The sequence below is a fragment of the Saccostrea cucullata genome, unplaced genomic scaffold (genome assembly GCF_032062105.1).
Source record: "Saccostrea cucullata isolate Sc308-1 unplaced genomic scaffold, CSIRO_AGI_Scuc_v1 ctg4635, whole genome shotgun sequence".
Taxonomy (NCBI): Eukaryota; Metazoa; Mollusca; class Bivalvia; order Ostreida; family Ostreidae; genus Saccostrea; species Saccostrea cuccullata.
This window is the reverse complement of record NW_026930892.1, coordinates 22,761-42,500: the sequence shown is the minus strand read 5'-3', so window position 1 is coordinate 42,500 and position 19,740 is coordinate 22,761. Positions and strand designations below refer to the sequence as shown.

The 19,740-nt window shown below is 33.0% G+C and overlaps 2 protein-coding genes and 2 non-coding genes across 4 annotated transcripts in view; 1 reads left to right on the top strand and 3 right to left on the bottom strand.

The window, feature by feature from the left end:
• Positions 1-1,792: 1,792 nt before the first annotated feature.
• LOC134230454 (uncharacterized) overlaps positions 1,793-19,740 on the bottom strand; it is a 31,671-nt gene continuing 13,723 nt past the window's right edge. Inside the window, exons 2-6 of the mRNA XM_062712285.1 lie at positions 7,124-8,122; positions 6,041-6,877; positions 4,377-5,275; positions 3,756-3,973; positions 1,793-3,497 (exon numbers count right to left, since the gene is read on the bottom strand). Of these exons, the coding sequence (XP_062568269.1) occupies positions 3,425-3,497; positions 3,756-3,973; positions 4,377-5,275; positions 6,041-6,877; positions 7,124-8,117 (3,021 nt within the window). The 5' untranslated portion in view covers positions 8,118-8,122 and the 3' untranslated portion in view covers positions 1,793-3,424. The remainder of the gene's footprint in view (positions 3,498-3,755; positions 3,974-4,376; positions 5,276-6,040; positions 6,878-7,123; positions 8,123-19,740) is intronic.
• On the top strand, positions 12,935-19,729 carry LOC134230453 (probable ATP-dependent DNA helicase RecS). Its single transcript, XM_062712284.1, has 3 exons — positions 12,935-13,235; positions 18,499-18,658; positions 18,811-19,729. The coding sequence occupies exons 1-3, from the start codon at positions 12,935-12,937 to the stop codon at positions 19,727-19,729; spliced, it is 1,380 nt and encodes a 459-aa protein (XP_062568268.1).
• On the bottom strand, positions 13,259-13,332 carry Trnat-ggu (transfer RNA threonine (anticodon GGU)). The gene has a single exon. It is a non-coding gene; the product is annotated as a tRNA-Thr (tRNA).
• On the bottom strand, positions 13,503-13,576 carry Trnat-ggu (transfer RNA threonine (anticodon GGU)). Its single transcript has one exon. It is a non-coding gene; the product is annotated as a tRNA-Thr (tRNA).

The window sequence follows — 19,740 nt, the reverse complement described above, 5'->3', positions numbered from 1 at the left end:
AAAGTCATATTTGGCTCAGTTGCTTTAAAAATGTTTTTGTATTTCTTTGAAAAATATCAAACTCATACTGTTTCCATAAAAATATTCTGGTTCAGAATTTTTTTGTTAAGATTTTTGTCTTCATCATCAAAAGTAGCCCTCACTGGAGGGTATTGATTTAAACAACTTGGAATATACTTGTACAGTCAAATAGTTATGTTTTCTTAAAATAGATATGAATCCTCCTTTGAACAAACACTCAAGGATGGTTTATTTCAAGACTGGTTAAAATTGAATATTCTTGACAACAGGAAAAGTCGGACAAAATTTGTCAGAAAACCTCTCTGAGATCTCAGCTAACATGAGCTTATAAAACATACCTTTATTTAGATTACACAGTTTAAGCTGTATGAACAAAACTGGATTTAAATTGGGAAAAATAATATCTTTATGCATTAAGGTCAGCTTAAAAATAATATTTGTTTGTCTTCTCCTGACTCGTTGTAAAAACAAAAATTGGGTTGGTAGATTAGAAAAAAATTTTCTCAGAAAACAACAATTTAAATGCTATTTTTTAAATTTTCCAGAATACATAAAAAAAATGAATTGCTTCAAGGAGGTTAATTTTTTTAAGATGGTCTAATAACAATCATTTAGAAAAACCAAGTGAAAAATAATGCAGAGCTTTATGCACAAACACAATTTTAAAAAGTAAGCAAAATATGCACACTTTAATAGAAATTTTAACTTCATTAACAAATTCATCACACATATCAAATACATTAAATGTTATAAGAGAAGTCTAGACAAGTCCAAGGGACTGTGCTTTGACCAAACTTGAATGTACATGTATACACAAAATGGAGAGATGTTTGCATAATAAGTAAATATTCATCAAATATGTTGCCAATAGGATTTCTAACCCCACCCCCCAAAAATAAATTCTTAGGCACTTCAATGTGCATTAAAAATTCATTTAACAAATTATTTTTTTATACATTTGTGGAAATTATCTGCAAGTGTATGTATTTTCTTAAGTACTTCAATGTGCTGAAAAAATTCACCCTATACAAAATATTTGTAAATATAATGATAATTTTGGAACAAGATATTAAGAATCCTTCATGCATTAAATACTAATATAGTGTACATGTATATTCTGTGATCTATACACACTATGTGATGTGTTTATTTGTTAATGTTAATTTTTTTTTCCTAATCCACAAGTCATATAAAACTACAGAATGAATCTTATTAAAAGAAATCACAACACTGTAAAATTTTGGACGGCAATTTTTCTTTATTTAGCAAAACCTTTATGGCTGGACATTTTTGATCTCCTTTTCCAAAAAAAGAGGGTGAGCTTTTAAAAAAAAAACATTTTTTTCTATTTTAGCACTGATTTTTTTTCCATGCTAAATTCTTGATACAAAAAATGTGATAAACCAACTAAATTTGATCTTAATTTGGATACTTATTTAAAAATTACCAAGTTATAGCTACTTATGGCCTTATACCAATCAAACCTCCTAATAATTGCTACACTATTAATGTTCTCTCAGATAAACATGCTAATGAGAATTTAGCATTAATTAATTTACTAATATGTACATGTAAATGTGCATTTTTACTGATGTGCAAATGTGCATTTCGTTGTTATATAATACTAGTATACCATATTTCTATATTGTACTGTAATTCGCAAGGAATACATGTATATAGACAAATTTAAAAAAAAACAACAGAAAACTATATTTTTCAAGTAGCATATATGAAAAAAGCATCACTCTATGAAAGAATTAATTAAAAAATATGCCACAAACAATCTACATAGAAAACTAGTTCTATAAATATTGACCAGTATTGATTAATTTTCTTTTGAAAATCATTTACAAAGAATTATGATTATATATAACTTGAATTTAATATAATTTTCATTTTACAAAAGTAACAAAAGTAAATTGCCTGCCAAGAAAAAACAAAATTGCTTATCGGTACTTATAAACATGATTCATGATAACCATAGAGAAAATCATTCTGCTGTAAATGTGAATTCACTGTAAGTATGTTCTTTAAAACTTGGTTTTCATCCATTTTTTATCTTTGACAATGACAGATTTCAAATATCAACCAAATAAAATATATATATACACTAAAATTTATTTTTCTAAATGTTTTTCATTTCACTCTCTTAAAAAAAGAGGTATATCTACAGAAGAATTCTGATTTATTTAAAATGGAACATGCTCCCTTCAGCATTTTGGTTTCCTATGGGTCTAATAGAACAAATCATGAAACGGTTTAAGCACTGAATTCATATTTTGGGATGTCTTCGGTCCTATAACACACCTGGCCGTGCCGACAAATTGAATACAACACTTTAGCGTGGTATGATAATTTGTCGGCATGGCCAGGTGTGTTATATAGAATCGAAGACATCCCAAAATATGAATTCAATGCTTATATTTACATTCTCTGATTTTTTCCTCTTCATAATTGTTTATTTAGGTAATCTTTAATGTAAATTAAGCGCCCTTCAAAACTGGTGTGCTTTATAGATGTAAGAGCCAACTGTGACGTTGTAAAGTTAAAAACGCAAACGAACATTGCGAGGAAAAAAGTGACAAATTAATTTTAAGTGCACATTTGTTATATTTTTACGTTAATTTAACAGGGTTAATTTCTTTTATAAAATTGTGTCAAAACAATGTAAATTTTGGTGTTCCTGGTATATTGAAAATAACATATACATGATAAAGTTCCTACTGTGTATTCTTTCGCTCGGTGACAAGGTAAAGCATGTGTTATAGAATTAAATTTTAAACGTCATGGACTTCTAACGGATTTCACGAAGAAAATGACAGTGAATGTAAATATTACTATAGCCTATGAATAGGACAATATAACTGCAGTAACAGCACATTTCTACTTCTATAATCCATAAAGCAAAATTCTGCTTATTTTTTTTTTATCACAGCACATTTTGCCCTAAAGATTAAAATTAAAGTATAAAAACATTGTTTTGACATTCTATTCAAAATACCCAAATCTTTCTTTTCTTTATCATTCCAGAATATATAATACAAAAATAAAAACATCAATTTTTAAAATATAGAATAACTAAGGTCATGCAAAGTTAATTCCTTGGTTCTCAGGCCTTTTTTCAAGAATTTTATGATGACAGAGGGAGGCATTTTTTATTTACTTTTTTATTGCCCCCAAAACATGATGAGCCAGCTTTTAACATTGTACAAAACCTCAAAAAATGATGAGGGAGTTGATTTGTTTTATTTTCTTAATTTACCAATGAAAAAGGTCAATGAGGCACCTGAGAACCAAGAAATTATTTTTTTATAACCTATTGAACTAAATAAAAATTTTCTTTTGGCAAGAAATCTAAAACCTAGAATAAAATATTTCAATATTTGTATGGAGTCCCTCTCATTCAGTCTGTGACCCCCTTGGCTGCTAGTTCCTCTTGAACTCTTTGTAAGTAGGTGGGATCAGGGTATCCAAATCTGTTTAAAATCAATATTGAGCATAATTAATGAAGAATATGTCAAAAACATATTGTATAGTTTTTATGGATTAAAAATTAGAAAATAAGACTGATCCTGAGTACAGGTGTACCAAAATGTTAAAATAATAACAAAACACATTTTTGAAACATATTTGTCAAAGGTATGGTAATTAACCATAATAGTAATTTTCGATAGCAAAGATATAATAAGATCAACAAATAAATAAATAAATCCCTACCAAATTAACTGACTAACCTCTGAGCCCCTGTGTCCCTTTTGGTTTTGTGATGAATGTCATTCCAGGTAACCACATTGTCTTTACCAGTGGTTCTGGAATAACCAATGGTGAAGGTCAGTTTTCTGTCGAACGCCGTCTGTAGCAGTTGTAGAACTTTTCTTCCCTCCTCGTTGTCCGGGAGAAATCCTCGTCTCTCTGTTCCATCATAGGGTTGACCTGGATTAGGATGATCTGGCTGTTGGGGAAAAAGTTTCAAAATATATATAGCCATTTAAAAAACGCTTAAAATTGAAGTTGTCTCCTGCAAATACAACAGCATATTTTTTGGCTGTCATTAGTTAGAATATTTGCTTTTAATTAAGTAACTAAATCAGAAAACTATATATATACTGTAAACCAACATTGATTTTCAAAAAAAAAAATATTCCACTTTCAAGACCTTGAATTTACTGTACATGAATATGTTATATATGCTGCCTAAGTTGAGAAAAATAGTAATAACTGAGTGGTTCTAAAATAAATAATTGTTAATAAAACATGTCGAAATAATACCTGGCTTACAGTATATGAATATATGCAAGTTAATTAAATATTCTCTGCAATTTATCTACAATTTCATGATTTATATGTTTTCTCACCCCTTGAATTCCTGAATTAAACTTGTACTTGACAACAATTGTTCCAACCCCTTCATATCCTGGCAATGGCCGTCTTTCTTTTTCTACCGTCATTTCACCTGGGGGCTGATTTCCAGTGATTTCTCCAAAAATCTTCCCGCACACAGGACAGGCCTCTTTGTGTTTGGTAAACGACTGAGTCAGACAACCTTTACAAAATTCATGACCACATGCAAGTTTAAGACCATTTTTGATATCATCCAGACAGATGACACAAGTTGTGGTTTTATCATCATCCCCAGGGTTGGCATTTGTTTCATCAACACTAGAGTTACTGTTTTCATCTTCTTCATCTAAACCAATAATCACCAAGTTTCCATTACTTGCCTTTGATGAGTGTTTTTGCTTATCAGTTTCTACCTTTTCAAAAAGGCTTTCTTGGACTGTGTTCTGAGCTATAATTCTTTCAATAGATGCACTTTTGTCTTCTTTGAATTGTTTTTGCCTACTATCAAAACTTTTTGTATACAAGGACTGGGTTCTTCTTGGACCAGTTTTTGGACGAGCACCGATTCCATATCCATTATTCCCTTCAGATTCATCAGAACGAGAATCTGTCCAACTAAGTTGTCTATGAAAACTTCCAGCATGTCTTTTTCTTGTGTGATCCCCAGCAAAATCTTCAGTTCTCTCATTTCTCTCTCTCTGCTTTTGATAAGAGTCATGAGAGCTAAATGTCTGTTTACTGCTATTACAGGAAAATACATCCAGTAACGCAGAAGTTATTTTTGGATTCTTGTTAATCAGATGAAGCTCTGCAATGTGACAGGAAGACTGGTGATGGAAACAGAAATCGTCAATCACCTGAAAGAATGCTGTACAGCACTTCCGCAAGTCCTCAGTACTGTTCTCGATTTTACCTTCAAAAACCAAAAGTCTCTGTTGAAACTGTAGCTCTACTGGCTGAGACTTAAATAATTTGAGAAAAATGGATGCATTAAATACTTTCATTCCAAAGAGAACTTTATTTCATTAAGTGATAATAATAACTTTTTATCAAATTATACGTCATTCACTGAATCGTGTAAAGTCTCTGTTTACCAGTATATAATTAAATTACTATGGGTTAAAAACATAAGAAGTATATTTAAAGGGAATTTGACAATGCTTTTTTCAATAACAGGAAAAATTTTAATTTTTTGTTCATTGAAATTTTAAAATTGATTCAGATAAAAATTATAATATATATTTAGATGCAGTCTACAATTGCGCCTAGTCTTTATATTCTCACTAATAAAAAAAAACTTTCTGGAGTGGTATGTTTTTTTAAATGATCACAAAGGTGCATCAATTTTCAGTTAAAGTGTTAACTTTGATCATCAAAATTGAAAACCAAATACATAGAATTACCAGTATCTTCTAGTTTTAGTTAACAAATGTGTAAAGCACTATTGAAATCAGACAAAGGCTGTAGCATTTTTTTTTTTAAAAATCACCAGCTAAAGCCCACAAGGAACGATCAAATCACATGAACTTAATGAATATATCTCTGCTCTTCTAAGTTACTTATTATAATGAAAATAACATTAATATTATGATTATTCTAGCTCCAACATTTATATAATAAATGTTGAACAAAAAGTCAGATCTAAATAATTAGTAGTAATGAAACTGCAGTTACTAACCTGCTCCAATTAATGGTATTGCAAAAGCTTTTGCTTTATTATAAGTGTTGATTGTTTCTAGAATAGTCTTTATTGTGGTTTGGTAACCATGCAGGGAAGATTCGGAAGAGCCATACAACACATCGATTACAGCATGGATGACAAATCGCACAGACAAATTCTTTCCTGCAGAACAAGTCTTTATATCACCTGGCTTTGCTCGCACACTAGCCGTATAGCTGATTGATGGACGCATCTTATCAAAATTTGCTGCATATTCTGCTCCACCTTCTGTCTCAAGAGCTCTAGCAAGTACTCCCCCACCTGAAAAGCTACCATCACTGCTGCAAATAATGGCATCTCCACTAAATTTTACTATGCTACCTGTGTAGATTTTCACAACCATCTGATTGAGGAATCTAAAAACCTTCACTTCATCTTTGACACCTTTTTTTCTCTCATCGGGATCCTGCACTACTTTGCTATGCCCAGACCGTCGCTGTAAATTTACGGCCGTATGGTCTGAATTGTTAACAGAATTACTTCCTCTGTCCACAAAAGTCCGATGCTGGCGTCTACTGGAAATCTGAGAGGCTGACAATGATGAACGCTCTTGGGAAGGCCATCCAGAATCTTTCATCAGATGTGGATATCTTGCACAAATTGATTCAATGGTAATTGAATCTGGATCACCCTGGAACTGACTGCAAGCAGAAATTATTTCCTTGATGACGGTTTCATCTGTATCCACTAAATGAATTTCAGAGACAAAACTTTTCATGCCTTCCTCTTTGACATACTCTTGGATACCCAGCAAATACATCTTTGCACACAACTCTAGTGGAACTTTGAAAATACCTAAATGGATATAAGAATAGACTACATATTGCTGTATACCTTATAAATCTTAAAACCGCCTCATTGAAATCTAACTAGCAGTTACTGTTTATAAAATATTCAACATTAAACATTGTCAGAAAATCCAGTATCTTATTAGCAGAATGTGTCTTTTCAATAAATATGTTTTATAAAAATTGTAAATATTATCCATCTACACGATGTCCATAGAATACATTTTTTTAATGATGTGCATCATTTCCTTACCTGAACTTATGCCTGGCATGGCCACTGTAAAACAGTATTTCTTACTTGCAGCCTTCAAGATATTTTTCATTGTGTCTTTTAATTCTTTTAAACAAATTGCTTTCTTTGGATAATCATCCCATTTTGGACCAACTGCATTGAGAATACATTTATATTTATTTCTCAGTTTGCCTGGATCTGTCACTAGTACATCAGATGGATTTAATGCACTGCCACGAACAGACAACTGTCTTTGACAGTCATTGTTAAAGTCAATTCCAGCTTCATATGAAATGGCAGCTGCTATTCCTGCAATATGTTCCATCCTCTCATTTGCAGCATTGACAATCGCATCCACTTGAACGTCTAATATTGACTTTTGATAAACTTGTACCTTAATAGGCCCAAAAAAGACTGTGTAACTTTTTAGGCCTGAATGATGTGTAGCAGGATTCCCCCCTATTTGTGTTGAATATGAACTTCTAGCCCTCTTTGGACTTATGGATACTGCTCCTGGTGCACTGGCAAGTGGCATGCTTTCCGACTTGGACAAATTTTCTGAACCCTTTGGTTCTTGCATCCGAGTTTCTATCCCAAATCCTTTAAGTTTAATTTTTAATATCTCAAAGCTATCACAGAATAAGTGGAGTTTAATTCTTTCATCTATCACCCAAAAATAGGAATTCTTTGACTCCCAGATTTTCAACTTCCTAAGTTTAGAAATAGTATCTGAATCTTTTATAACAACTGACCAAAGTTTTGAAAGTTTCTCTTCAATCCCAGCTATGCAATCCTTCACTTTATTTACCTGTCCCTCTGATAACCTTAAATCCATTTTAATGTAATTTACAGTAATGTCATGTATATGTACCAATTTTGAACTTTTTAATTCTTCAAATTCCCTTTGACAAAAGTGCTTCAATAGGGACATTTCCACTGATGTTAAGTTCCATTTATGGATAGATTTCAAATAACTAAATTCAACTTTTCTTTGCTCAATCTCAAAGACAGCCATAGTTTCTACAAAACAAATAAATTAAATAATTGATAAAAAAATTTATGTACTATCCAGCTGTTAGAAATTCAAATATAAAAAAATTACCTATATATACAATACCACCACTAAAGTATGTTAAAATCCACACTTATTCTACACTACCCGAGGATGCTACATTAGCAATTGTAGATAAGCATTACACGATGAAAATACTGTGTACTACAGCAGGTTGAATAATACAAGTACAATTTACATAATGATCTAAATTGAGGTTAACTCAGTGTTTGATTTTTATTCAAAAAGAAACACTGATTTCAAAGCATTTTAGTAACCAGGAATATTCTAGTAAAGGTGACAACGATCTCCATTTTGGAAGAAAGAATCAGAGATTTTGATTAAAATCGATTTCTTTAAACATGTTGAATAAAAAGACTATGCACTTGGCATAATTACTTTTAAGCACACAAAAGCTTGTGCCATCAATTATCAATGTAAGATGATATTGTAATAAGTGTAATACAATGCAAGTAATACAAAAAATGTTAGATTTTGAATTTACCGATCAAGATTTTCTTAGATATTGTTGTTTACTCTAGCTAAACTTGCTACATGTACAGGGTGATCCAAAATATCTGATACCATTTCAAGTGATAGTAATTCTTTAAAATTTTAGGAAATTCTTCATTTAAATATTTTAAATTTTAACATATGTTATAACATTTTATACAACACATGCCACAGATTTTATACACATTCTTTTAAATAATAATACAGTCCCAAAATAATGCTGCTATTTACAGCACACGCTCTACGTGACATCCACTTTGTTCAATCACGAGTTCAAGTCTTTTCTTAAAGTTATTGATCAAATTTCTGGTGTAATTTTCCGAATTTCTCGGGTAATTTCTGATTTCAGATCCTCCAGGGTGTTTGGCTTTGGAGTATACACCTTGTCTTTTGAAAATCCCCACAGAAAAAAAAATTTCTGTGGACTTGAATCAGAAATATGTGGTAGCCAAACACAGTTCGTCCTGAACGAAATCAGTTGGTTACCGAAAGTTTTTCTGTAAGCATCCAAGAACTTGTTCTGATTTGTGTGGGGTTGCTCCATCTTGTTAGAAATATATCATAGGCACTGTACAAGGAAAAAGTTTAAGTAATGCCGTAAAGTTCTGTATAGACTTCCATAACTGGGCATGTTTCCTAGATTTTTCATAACACTTCTTACTGACTTTTGTGGCTTTTCCGTTATCAGTTCTTCAACAACGGCAACCAATTCAACAGTTCTGATTGTCAGGGGCATTCAAATGTTTTTCAAATGAACATCTACTGATCCAGTCTTTTGTTATTTCTTCACTAACTTATTAAAACCTGCAGTTTTGTAAGCTTACTGCCCAGTTGATAACATTTTCTCATAATACAAATCCCTGTTAAGGGTGAATGTGTCTCAAAATAAAATTGGACCATTTCTACAGCTCTCTGATTTGACATATCAATGCAAAATAAACAATAACAGATTTATGACGTCATATTGTCATGACAACGTCAACATTTTCCCATATTTTCATATTTATTAAAATGGTAGAATTAGCAGTTTAAAATGATGTATAAATGAAATATGTAGAACAATTATTAACAAAGATATTGAAAGTCAAAGTAGTATCAGATATTTTGGATCACCCTGTATATCAATGAAAACTTTTTTTCTTTCAGTTTACTCTTCTTCGGATATCATCTTAGGCCATAATAAAAATATTCCTAGATTCTCATCCCCGCCCACACAATATTTTACCCCCGCCTTGATTTTTTTAAAATTTCTGTTTTTCTTCCTCTTAATTCTGATCAGGATCAGTATTCATCTACCATATTCTACTTTAGTTTTAAATCCTGTGAAAGTCAACATGATTTTGACAGCTGAAAAGATGGTAATTAATTGCTGTAATACAATTAAGGGCTGTTCAGAAATTATTGAGACAATTACCGGTACATTTACTCCGTAAAGGACGGAGATACTTTCATGAAAATTCATCGACATTTTATAAAGAACGAATAAAACACAAATGCAAAATTTCTAATTCCTATGATAATAAAAAAAAATTCGGTGAAATGATAAACATGCATATATCTTTCGACCCGGAGCAGCATCACTACGTCATTTAACGTCACATCAGTCGGAGATCGTTTCGCATGTAAAACGATCCGAAAGCGTTTAATACCTTTCCTTCTTTGCTATAACATATAACATTACAAAAATCAAACAGTCTCTTTTTTTAATCTATTTTTAAAAAAATTTTTGCTGCAGCTTCCCCAGTGTAAAATTTTTATTTGTTGGAAAGGATGACTTAGCATCATGCAGTGCCAATTCATGTAACGTGGGTCAACGGTATCAAAAACGTAACGATATTAATATCGTACGTAATAACTGATAGTCGTAAGGATCTTTTGATTTTACTCTGGTTGAATTAATTGTAAAAAAAATGTATACCCAATGAAATAACAAACCCTGACACATTATTTTTCTTTCGTTGTTATTCTTTTAGCAGGGCGTTCAGTCTGGAAAAGAGTTCTACATTGCGGTTCATAAAATTTTCAGTATGTTGGATGCTCCGCCCTTGACGTTAGAATCCAATTTTGCGTTCTTAGCAGATTTCTCTACTGCGCTTAATTTTTTTATGATCTCCGTATTCCTGATCAAAATTCTAATAAAGTTGCACAACATTAATTTGAAATGAAGCTGAAAAATTTTACACATAAACTGAATTATTTTCGCTCTTATTATGGGTCTACGAAAAGTTAGAATGTTGGTGATACATATTTCAATATCTGATTTTGTGACTGCTCCGGGTACCCCTACTATTGACGCATTTATATACCATTGTACAAGAAATATTTTACATTTGTAAAATATATTTTTTGCTTTTATTAATTCTAAGTGTATTTCAAACGTATATGCAAAGTTTCACCAAAACACGTTCATTCGAAAGCAAAATATACACAGTGTCTCAATAATTTTCGAACAGCCCTCGTAAATGCGTATATATTTTAAACAAGAGTCATTGGTTGAAAAAGATTGGTGATGATGTGAAGTAAGAGATAATTGAATCTTTACTATGACTTTTATTCAGATAAAAATACACCAATTGACCAGGGGCCCGTTTTACAAAAGAACTTACGACTCAGACCAAAAACTTCAAATGATTGTAAAACTTTGCACAATTAATAATTCTCTTTGAAATTGCTTGTGTAAAAATATCTTACCACACTCCCCATGAGAATTTTTAAATAATTCTTGATATAAAGTTCATTAAAAAGTTATATAAAAAATTATATTTGGTCTTAAGTCAAAAGTCCTTGTGTAAAACGTGCCCCAGGTCAATAAAAAATCTGCAAAATTGAAAAAATTAAAATAAAAGCCACCCGCCTGCCTCAATTTTTGAAAATAATTCGGATGAGAATCTAGCAATTTATTTATTATGGCCTTAAATGGAGGAAAAGTTTCCTGTGTCTATAAATTTATGGTAACTTGACCTTCTTATAATCTTACTTGTCAAAAATAAGAATGCTTCTCAAGAACAAGCTCAAAATCAAAATAAAGGTCAAAACATTATATATTAACAAAATACGAGCCACGAACATTGGTCCCCTACGAACAATGATGATTCTGCAGTACTCTTCAATAATTTTGCTGAAAATCAAAATCTGCTAGCGCTTTGATTTGAAAATCAGGGGAGTTCTCCCCTTTCTCCAGAATTTCTCCACTTTCCAGCATCAGGCAATCAACAACCATCACTCCCTAATTCTAGGCACATTCAGAAGCCAATATGTAAATTTTATCCACCTCCCAACCCTTTATAGTTGTCTCTACAGGCAATATATGTAAACTCGCTTGAAAAAATTTTTTCAGCAATCCAGCAGTTTTTTTCCTTATATAACTCCAGGTACCGAAAAACGGCACCGTAAAGTGGAGAAATTCTCCCCAAAAGTGCATAAAAAATATTGCGCCATAAATCGCACCTTTTTTTGCATTACGGGATCTGTAGCGTTATGGTCAAAGACAAATATATAAAACCATAACGCTACAGATGTGCAGCTAGGAAAAGGGTGACCCACAAATTCCACCACATTGGTGCACTATGAACAATGATGATTCCCCAGTATACACCATTTCATTGCCTTTTTTTCCATCAATGAACAAATCTTTACATTTTTAAATAAATGTTTTTCATAAGGCCAAGTTTTAAGAATGTTTAGTTGCCCTCTCCCAACTCGGTCTAAAAATATTGGGTAGGTAGGAAGGTGAGAAAATTATTTTTTTTCTAGAAAAATTCAATTTTACTGCTAATTTTAAAAATTATGTTTTCCAGAGTACATTAATTGCTTCCTAGAGGCAAACAAAATTCAGTTTTTGAGTGGGGTCATTTTTAGCAAGTCGGTCAGCCGAAAGCAGCCCAATATTTTTTTAAAACATGGACTATGTTATAAGCATTAAGTTGTAAATTTTCTATGTTTATTATCATAACATAAATGGCTGCATGTGCTGACAAATTGAATAATACATTATGACACACAGAACCGAAAATAACATTTTTACAAATATTCAGATTTTCAACAGGTTGGGACCACTCGCCCAAATGGGATATACATGTAATAGGCCGTTTGGGACAATCTAATTAAAATCAGACTTCTTAGATCCGCGCCGTATACACTCTGCGTAAGAAGATCTGACATAACCCGACCAGGGGTCATGTTCACGTGAACTTTATGACGTGAATATTCATTTAAAAATTAGCCAATCAAATCGTAGCAATCTTCAGTCGTTAGGAAGGTGTTTAAAAATGGCTGACAGTGACATCGATCGAGCGATTGTAAATATACAACAACAATTAAACATCTCGTTAAAACATGAACAGAAAGAAATACTGGAGTTGATCCTACAGAAGAAAGACTGCGTTGGTGTATTGCCCACGGGTTTTGGGAAGAGTCTTCCGTATCAGTTGTCCATATTAACAAGACAGGCACTGACGGAATCAGCTGATCGAGTTGGGAAAGTTATCGTGTGTTCTCCACTAGTAGCACTGATGAAGGATCAAGCCCAACGTGTGCACAGACTAACAGGATGTAGAGCCGAGATACTAGGTGTCACAGGTGGTGAAAAATCAAGTCTCAACCGGGACTCGAACCCAGGGCCTCTGGCGTACCGTGCCAGCGCTCTAACCAACTGAGCTATTGAGACCCGATATATTGACTGACTTTCACGCACCTGTGAACCCGGTGACATATTCCCCCTCTTTGTAGGAATTCGTCCTCGAATTCTACGAGTTAAGGAAATGCTGTGAGGCATGTTCCAAGGAAATAGTGGGTTTTGTACGTTGGGCGCCAAATGTCACAGGTGGTGAAAAATCAAGTCTCAACCGGGACTCGAACCCAGGGCCTCTGGCGTACCGTGCCAGCGCTCTAACCAACTGAGCTATTGAGACCCGATATATTGACTGACTTTCACGCACCTGTGAACCTGGTGACACTAGGTAATAAATTTTTACAATTTAGAATTTTACATAGAATTCTACCTGTTAACTCTTATTTAAAAAAAATAAGATAAAGAATTCAGATATTTGTACTTTTTGTAAACAAGAAGTAGAAACTATTAAACATGCTTCATTGGTTGTGAAAAAGTTTTACCTCTATGGACCAGCCTCAGTTTACATATTTACAAAACAATAAAAAAGAGTTGGTTTTAATGTTGAAAATGTTATTCTAGGTGGAATACCAATGACATATAACAACAGAGTCAAGAATTTTATAATATTATATGCAAAACAATACATTTTTACATGTTTAATGCAAGATAAAATTCCAAATCTTTTGGGCTTATTAAATCACAATATTTGCATATCTATTGCTGTCTCCCACTATGAACCTGCAGCCAGCAACTGCGTTCATAGGACTATAGTCGCAACTGCTTCTGCTATGAGTGCAATTGCTCTAGCTCACTCGTGTAGAACAAGTTCTACTACACAGATATACCATATTGAGAAGTATATATATGAAGTGTTTCGTAAAAGCACTAAAAATAAGTTTATAATAATATTTTTTGGAAAAAAAGAAATTCAGACTATTTAAAATTGCTGATTTATATCTTTAAAAATTTAATTTTGGTCAGTGTATTTAATTGTAAAATAAAACTTTTTAAAGTTATAGATAACTGCCATATTTTTATTTTTTCATATCATATATATTTGTACAAAGAAAGATAACTCTTCACACTCGGGTAATAACACTCAGAAAGAGGAACTTTCTTTAACTAGTATATCAAGAATGATTTCAGCTATTAAAAATAAATATGAAAAGCTAAAAAAAAAAAATCATAGAAAAGCATTCTGGAATAATAATCATTATAAAAGCATCTTCATCTTTCATCATAATGTTAAATTATTGATTTTTGTCAGAGGGTTTCAATAACGTTGATCGATGACGTCACAACTGCATCAAAACAAAAATTAAGAGAATGTGATGACGGCCCTGCTTGTATCCAGATAACTGTTTGAGAGGGCAATACTTTATAAATTGTTTGTGATTCATTAGAGAAAAGGATCATTGATCAAGTGTAATGATTTCAAAGCTGTATGTTTTTCATTACTGAAGACAAGTGACCGCGTCCTCATGTACATGATGTAAGTCAGGATTTCCTCTGATATTCTTTTAAAAAATCAAAGAATGCAAATATAAGTAATAAACAACGATTATTCAGTGAACATGGCATTATGAATAGCAAGTGCTCTGCTGGCATATTTTCCATGATGCGCTTTAAGCGCGCATCATGGAATATGCCAGCAGAGCAATTGCTATTCATAACGCCATGTTCACTGAATAACGTTGTTTATTTCTTAATTAAATTGAAACATAATATTGAGAAATGTATAGCTTTCAAAAATTTCCACATAGATAAATTTGAAAAAGAATGGTCTTTGTGGAAAAACATATTTCAAGTAAGCTTATTATAAGAATATTATATACTGTTTGTTTTTCATAAAGAGATTTATCAATATAAATCTATACAGAGTAGTAAATATATGTTCTAAGTAAAATTGTAATAAGATATATGAATTATTGATCTTTCCCAAACCATTTTGTTATTATTTTCTTAATCTAAAGAATGAGACTGTATGTAAGTCAGTAAGAGTGGGTGCGAATGAAACCAGTCAAAATGTAAAAAAGCTCATAAATTGTTTATAATTTCATACAAATTGTGATGTTGGGCAATATAAATTAAAAAAAGGTAATAAACTTTTTGTTTGTTTACAAATAAATTAAATGCATTTTTTAAATTTTTAACTCTATGCATATATAAGCTATAATCCGAGATTCCTCTGACTCTAACCCCCGCTTTTGTGACTTGTGCGGGGAATTCACACACCGATCTCCATTCTCGTAATTTACAATTACAGAATTCATTTTAAATACGTTTAAATATGTTTTGATTATAGAATATCAATGATATATAAGAAATAAATATAATTTTTGAAGATGCTGGGGAAGCTCAAATATCTTGTGGGTGAGAGAGTTTTTGTGTGTTAGAAAAAAAAAATAATTATGAATAAATTATATATGTTCCCTTGACCCTAGCTGCAGAACTGTAGCTCTCCGAAAAAATAATTATTAACAGACCGGAGGGCTACAGAGCCACCCATTGAAAAAAAAAACTGTATATTGATTGCGCACAAAAAGTGCACTGTTTCTCGATTTTTTTTTCCATGTTTTTAAAACTTTTATCTCAATATATTACTGACTGTGTGTTCCTAACATTTTCTCACTGTTTTCACAGCAAAACATGCCTTATAATTATTTATAATAGCCCTCTGGTCTGTCAATTATTTTTTTTCGGAGAGCTAAAGTTCTGCAGCTACCTTGAACCAATATTGAAAGTTATGTACAAAGAAAACCTTCTTCATTTTTGGACGGCAAGTTAATCTACTTTTCATTTTTTAAAAAAAGGAAAAATTCTTCCTTTTAAAATTCATCCCTTTTAGGTGATCAATATGTATTAAACACTTGAATTAATTTGCAAGTATACACAGTTGTGTGCCATAACTAGAGATCATTTTATTTTTTCTATATATATTTCATTAAAAAAAAAAACCACTAATTTTTGTACAGTCACTGATATGACAACAATTCTTGACATATTTTATCACATTTTTCTTGATAATACAAGAAATTATTGTTGAAGTTGATGAAAACAATAGTTTTTATCTCTGATCACTGTGATCAGCATTGATACATGTATTTTTCTTTAATTGTAATTTTAAGTGTGACATGAATTTTAAGTCACATCATGCACATACAATACATATTATATACTGCATGAATAAAGGTAACATTTAACTTGAATTTTAGAATTGATGTTAAGTGATGAACTATCTTTTACCATGTTTACTAAAAACTGAAAATGTAAGGATCTTTTAAAGAAAGGTAACTACACATTTTCTGGTTTAATGAATAATTAAATTGCACAAAAAATGACCATTTGCCAGTGTCAGATTTTACAAAATGTTGTTTTCAATGAAATATAAAGAGAAAAAAAATTAACATAAATTATGGCACACAACTGTATATGCACATCTTTTAATCTTATTATTGTAAAAACATAGGTAATCAAAGATTACGAAGCTCACCCCGACGAATGTTATCAGTTTAAGTAATGCAAATCTAACATCATATTTTCTTAATATTTAGTATTCATCCCTTGAGTGAACAACAATATTCTTGCAAGTTGTGTTTAACCCCTTACATGGCATATACACATTTCTAAGCCTGTAGCGTGAAAAATATGTATAGTGTAAACAAATATTCATAACTGTTAATACTGCATATATCAAGGTCTTCAAGTTCATTCGGATTGATCTGTTCCCAAAACTTTAACCAAGTCTCTTGTATGGAGAATATAGGTCAGATCCAGCATCCGAAGCAAGTCTGATAGTGTCCATCCTTAGATGCATCATCCATGCAAGTTTGGTTAAGCTGGGGCTTATAGTTACTTGGGAATGAAAATGTAGGCCAGATCCAGCATCCGAAGCAAGTCTGGTAGTGTCCATCCCTAGATACATCATCCATGCAAGTTTAGTTTAGCTAGGGCTTATAGATACTTGGGAATGTAAATATAGGTCAGATCCAGCATCCGAAGCAAGTTTGGTAGTGTACATCCCTAGATGCATCATCCATGCAAGTTTGGTCCAAATAGGGCTTATAGTTCCTGTGGAATGGACCTGCTCCAAAAACTTTAACCTGGTCACTCATCTGGAAAATGTAGGTCAGATCCAGCATCCAAAGCAAGTTTGGTAGTGTACATCCCTAGATGCATCATCCATGCAAGTTTGGTCTAAATAGGGCTTATAGTTCCTGTGGAATGGACCTGCTCCAAAAACTTTAACCTGGTCACTCATCTGGAAAATGTAGGTCAGATCCAGCATCCGAAGCAAGTTTGGTAGTGTACATCCCTAGATACATCATCCGTGCAAGTTTGGTCCAAATAGGGCTTATAGTTACTTGGGAATGAAAATGTAGGTCAGATCCAGCATCCGAAGCAAGTCTGGTAGTGTACATCCCTAGATGCATCATCCATGCAAGTTTGGTCCAAATAGGGCTTATAGTTCCTGTGGAATGGACCTGCTCCAAAAACTTTAACCTGGTCACTCATCTGGAAAATGTAGGTCAGATCCAGCATCCGAAGCAAGTTTGGTAGTGTACATCCCTAGATGCATCATCCATGCAAGTTTGGTATGAGTAGGGCTTATAGTTCCTTGGGAATGGACCTGCTCCAAAAACTTTAACTTGGTCACTCATCTGGAAAATGTAGGTAAGATCCAGCATCCGAAGCAAGTCTGGTAGTGCACATCCCTAGATGCATCATCCATGCAAGTTTGGTCTGGTTAGGGCTTATAATTCCTTAGGAATGGACCTGCTCCAAAAACTTTAACCTGCTCCAAAAACTTTAACCTGGTCACTCATCTGGAAAATGTAGGTCAGATCAGCATCCGAAGCAAGTCTTGTAGTGTACATCCCTAGATGCATCATCCATGCAAGTTTGGTTCAGGTAGGGCTTATAGTTACTTGGGAATGGACTTGCTCCTAAAACTTTAACCTGGGACGCCGACGCCAACGCCGGGGGTATAGCATAAGCTCATCTCGACTTCGTCGAGGTGAGCTAAAAACCTTTTATAAATGTCTTCTCAGATGGTCCCAAAATTGGAAAATAAAATTATTTTTTCCATACATTTGGATTAAACATTTGAATTCCTGATTATTTGCTTGACCTTTCATCAATTTTACACATGAAAACTCATTGAAAAGACTGTGGCAGAAAACAACAAGAAATAAGTTGTATTTTTCAAACATATTACAGGCAATGACAAGACAGGTGATTTTGCCATTAGAGATGGTAATGTGGATTTCATATTTGGATCCCCAGAGACTCTTGTTGGGAAGAAAGAGTGGAGGTCTTCGTTGCAAAAACTTCAAGTTGACACCATAGTAGTGGATGAATTTCACACAATAGCAACATGGTAAGTCATATATTTTTACCTAACTTAAATCATGCAGCATATTCCTATGTCCCTGTCAGTGACACATAAACAGAATATGACATGTAATATTTTTCCTTAATCAATTGTCAGACTGTCTAATATGTGTTACACTGTATATATATTCTTTTCAGGGGTACAGATGAAGACAACCAAAAGAAAGCATTTAGAAAATGGTTTTCTCACATAGGAGAGCTTAGATCTCTATTTCCCAAAGCTTCTGTTGTGGCTCTCAGTGCTACATGCACTCTGAAGATTCAACATAGAGTGATGAAAGTTTTATGTTTGTCACCATCTACCAAGGTGATCAAACTTCCACCAAATCCAGCCAATGTAAAACTCTGTGTCTCCAAGGTGCCTTACAATATAGAACATTCTATGGCATTTCTTGCAGATGCAATCACGGATTACAATTTTCCGAAAACGCTGATGTACTGTACTTCAATAACAGACTGTGCAGCCATATATAATTATTTGTGCAAAGAACTACCCGACTGTGAAATTGAAATGTACCACTCTGAAACAGAACAGGAAAAAAAGGATTCAATACTTGGATTATTACAGGACCCATCATCTAAATGGAAGCTCATTATAGCGACCAATGCACTGGGCATGGGGATTGATGTTAAAGACTGTCACTCTCTCATCTTATTTGGAGCTCCAAGATTAATCGTGGATTTATTGCAGGAGATTGGGAGAGTGGGAAGGGATCAGCAGCCTTCTCTTGCCTTACTACTGCATCATGGACACCATTTGAGTCACGTCGAAACTGAAGTAAAAGAATTTTACAAAGCTGCCACTTGTCGAAGACAGATGTTGATGACCAACTTCTTATCAGAATCCGAGATGAATTCGGTGAAAGTGCAGAGTGGCAACCACACTTGTTGTGACTTGTGTATGAAAGACTGTTCATGTTTAAACTGTACAGATATGTTATATCTGGAGAAGTCTTTCCTTGGGATAAGCATAGACAGTGCCGATAGTGTCGATAGTACAGACTCTGACTCTGATTTCTCTGAAGAGCTGCTTGTAGGTGATGATTATGATGAGTAAAGAATGGAACT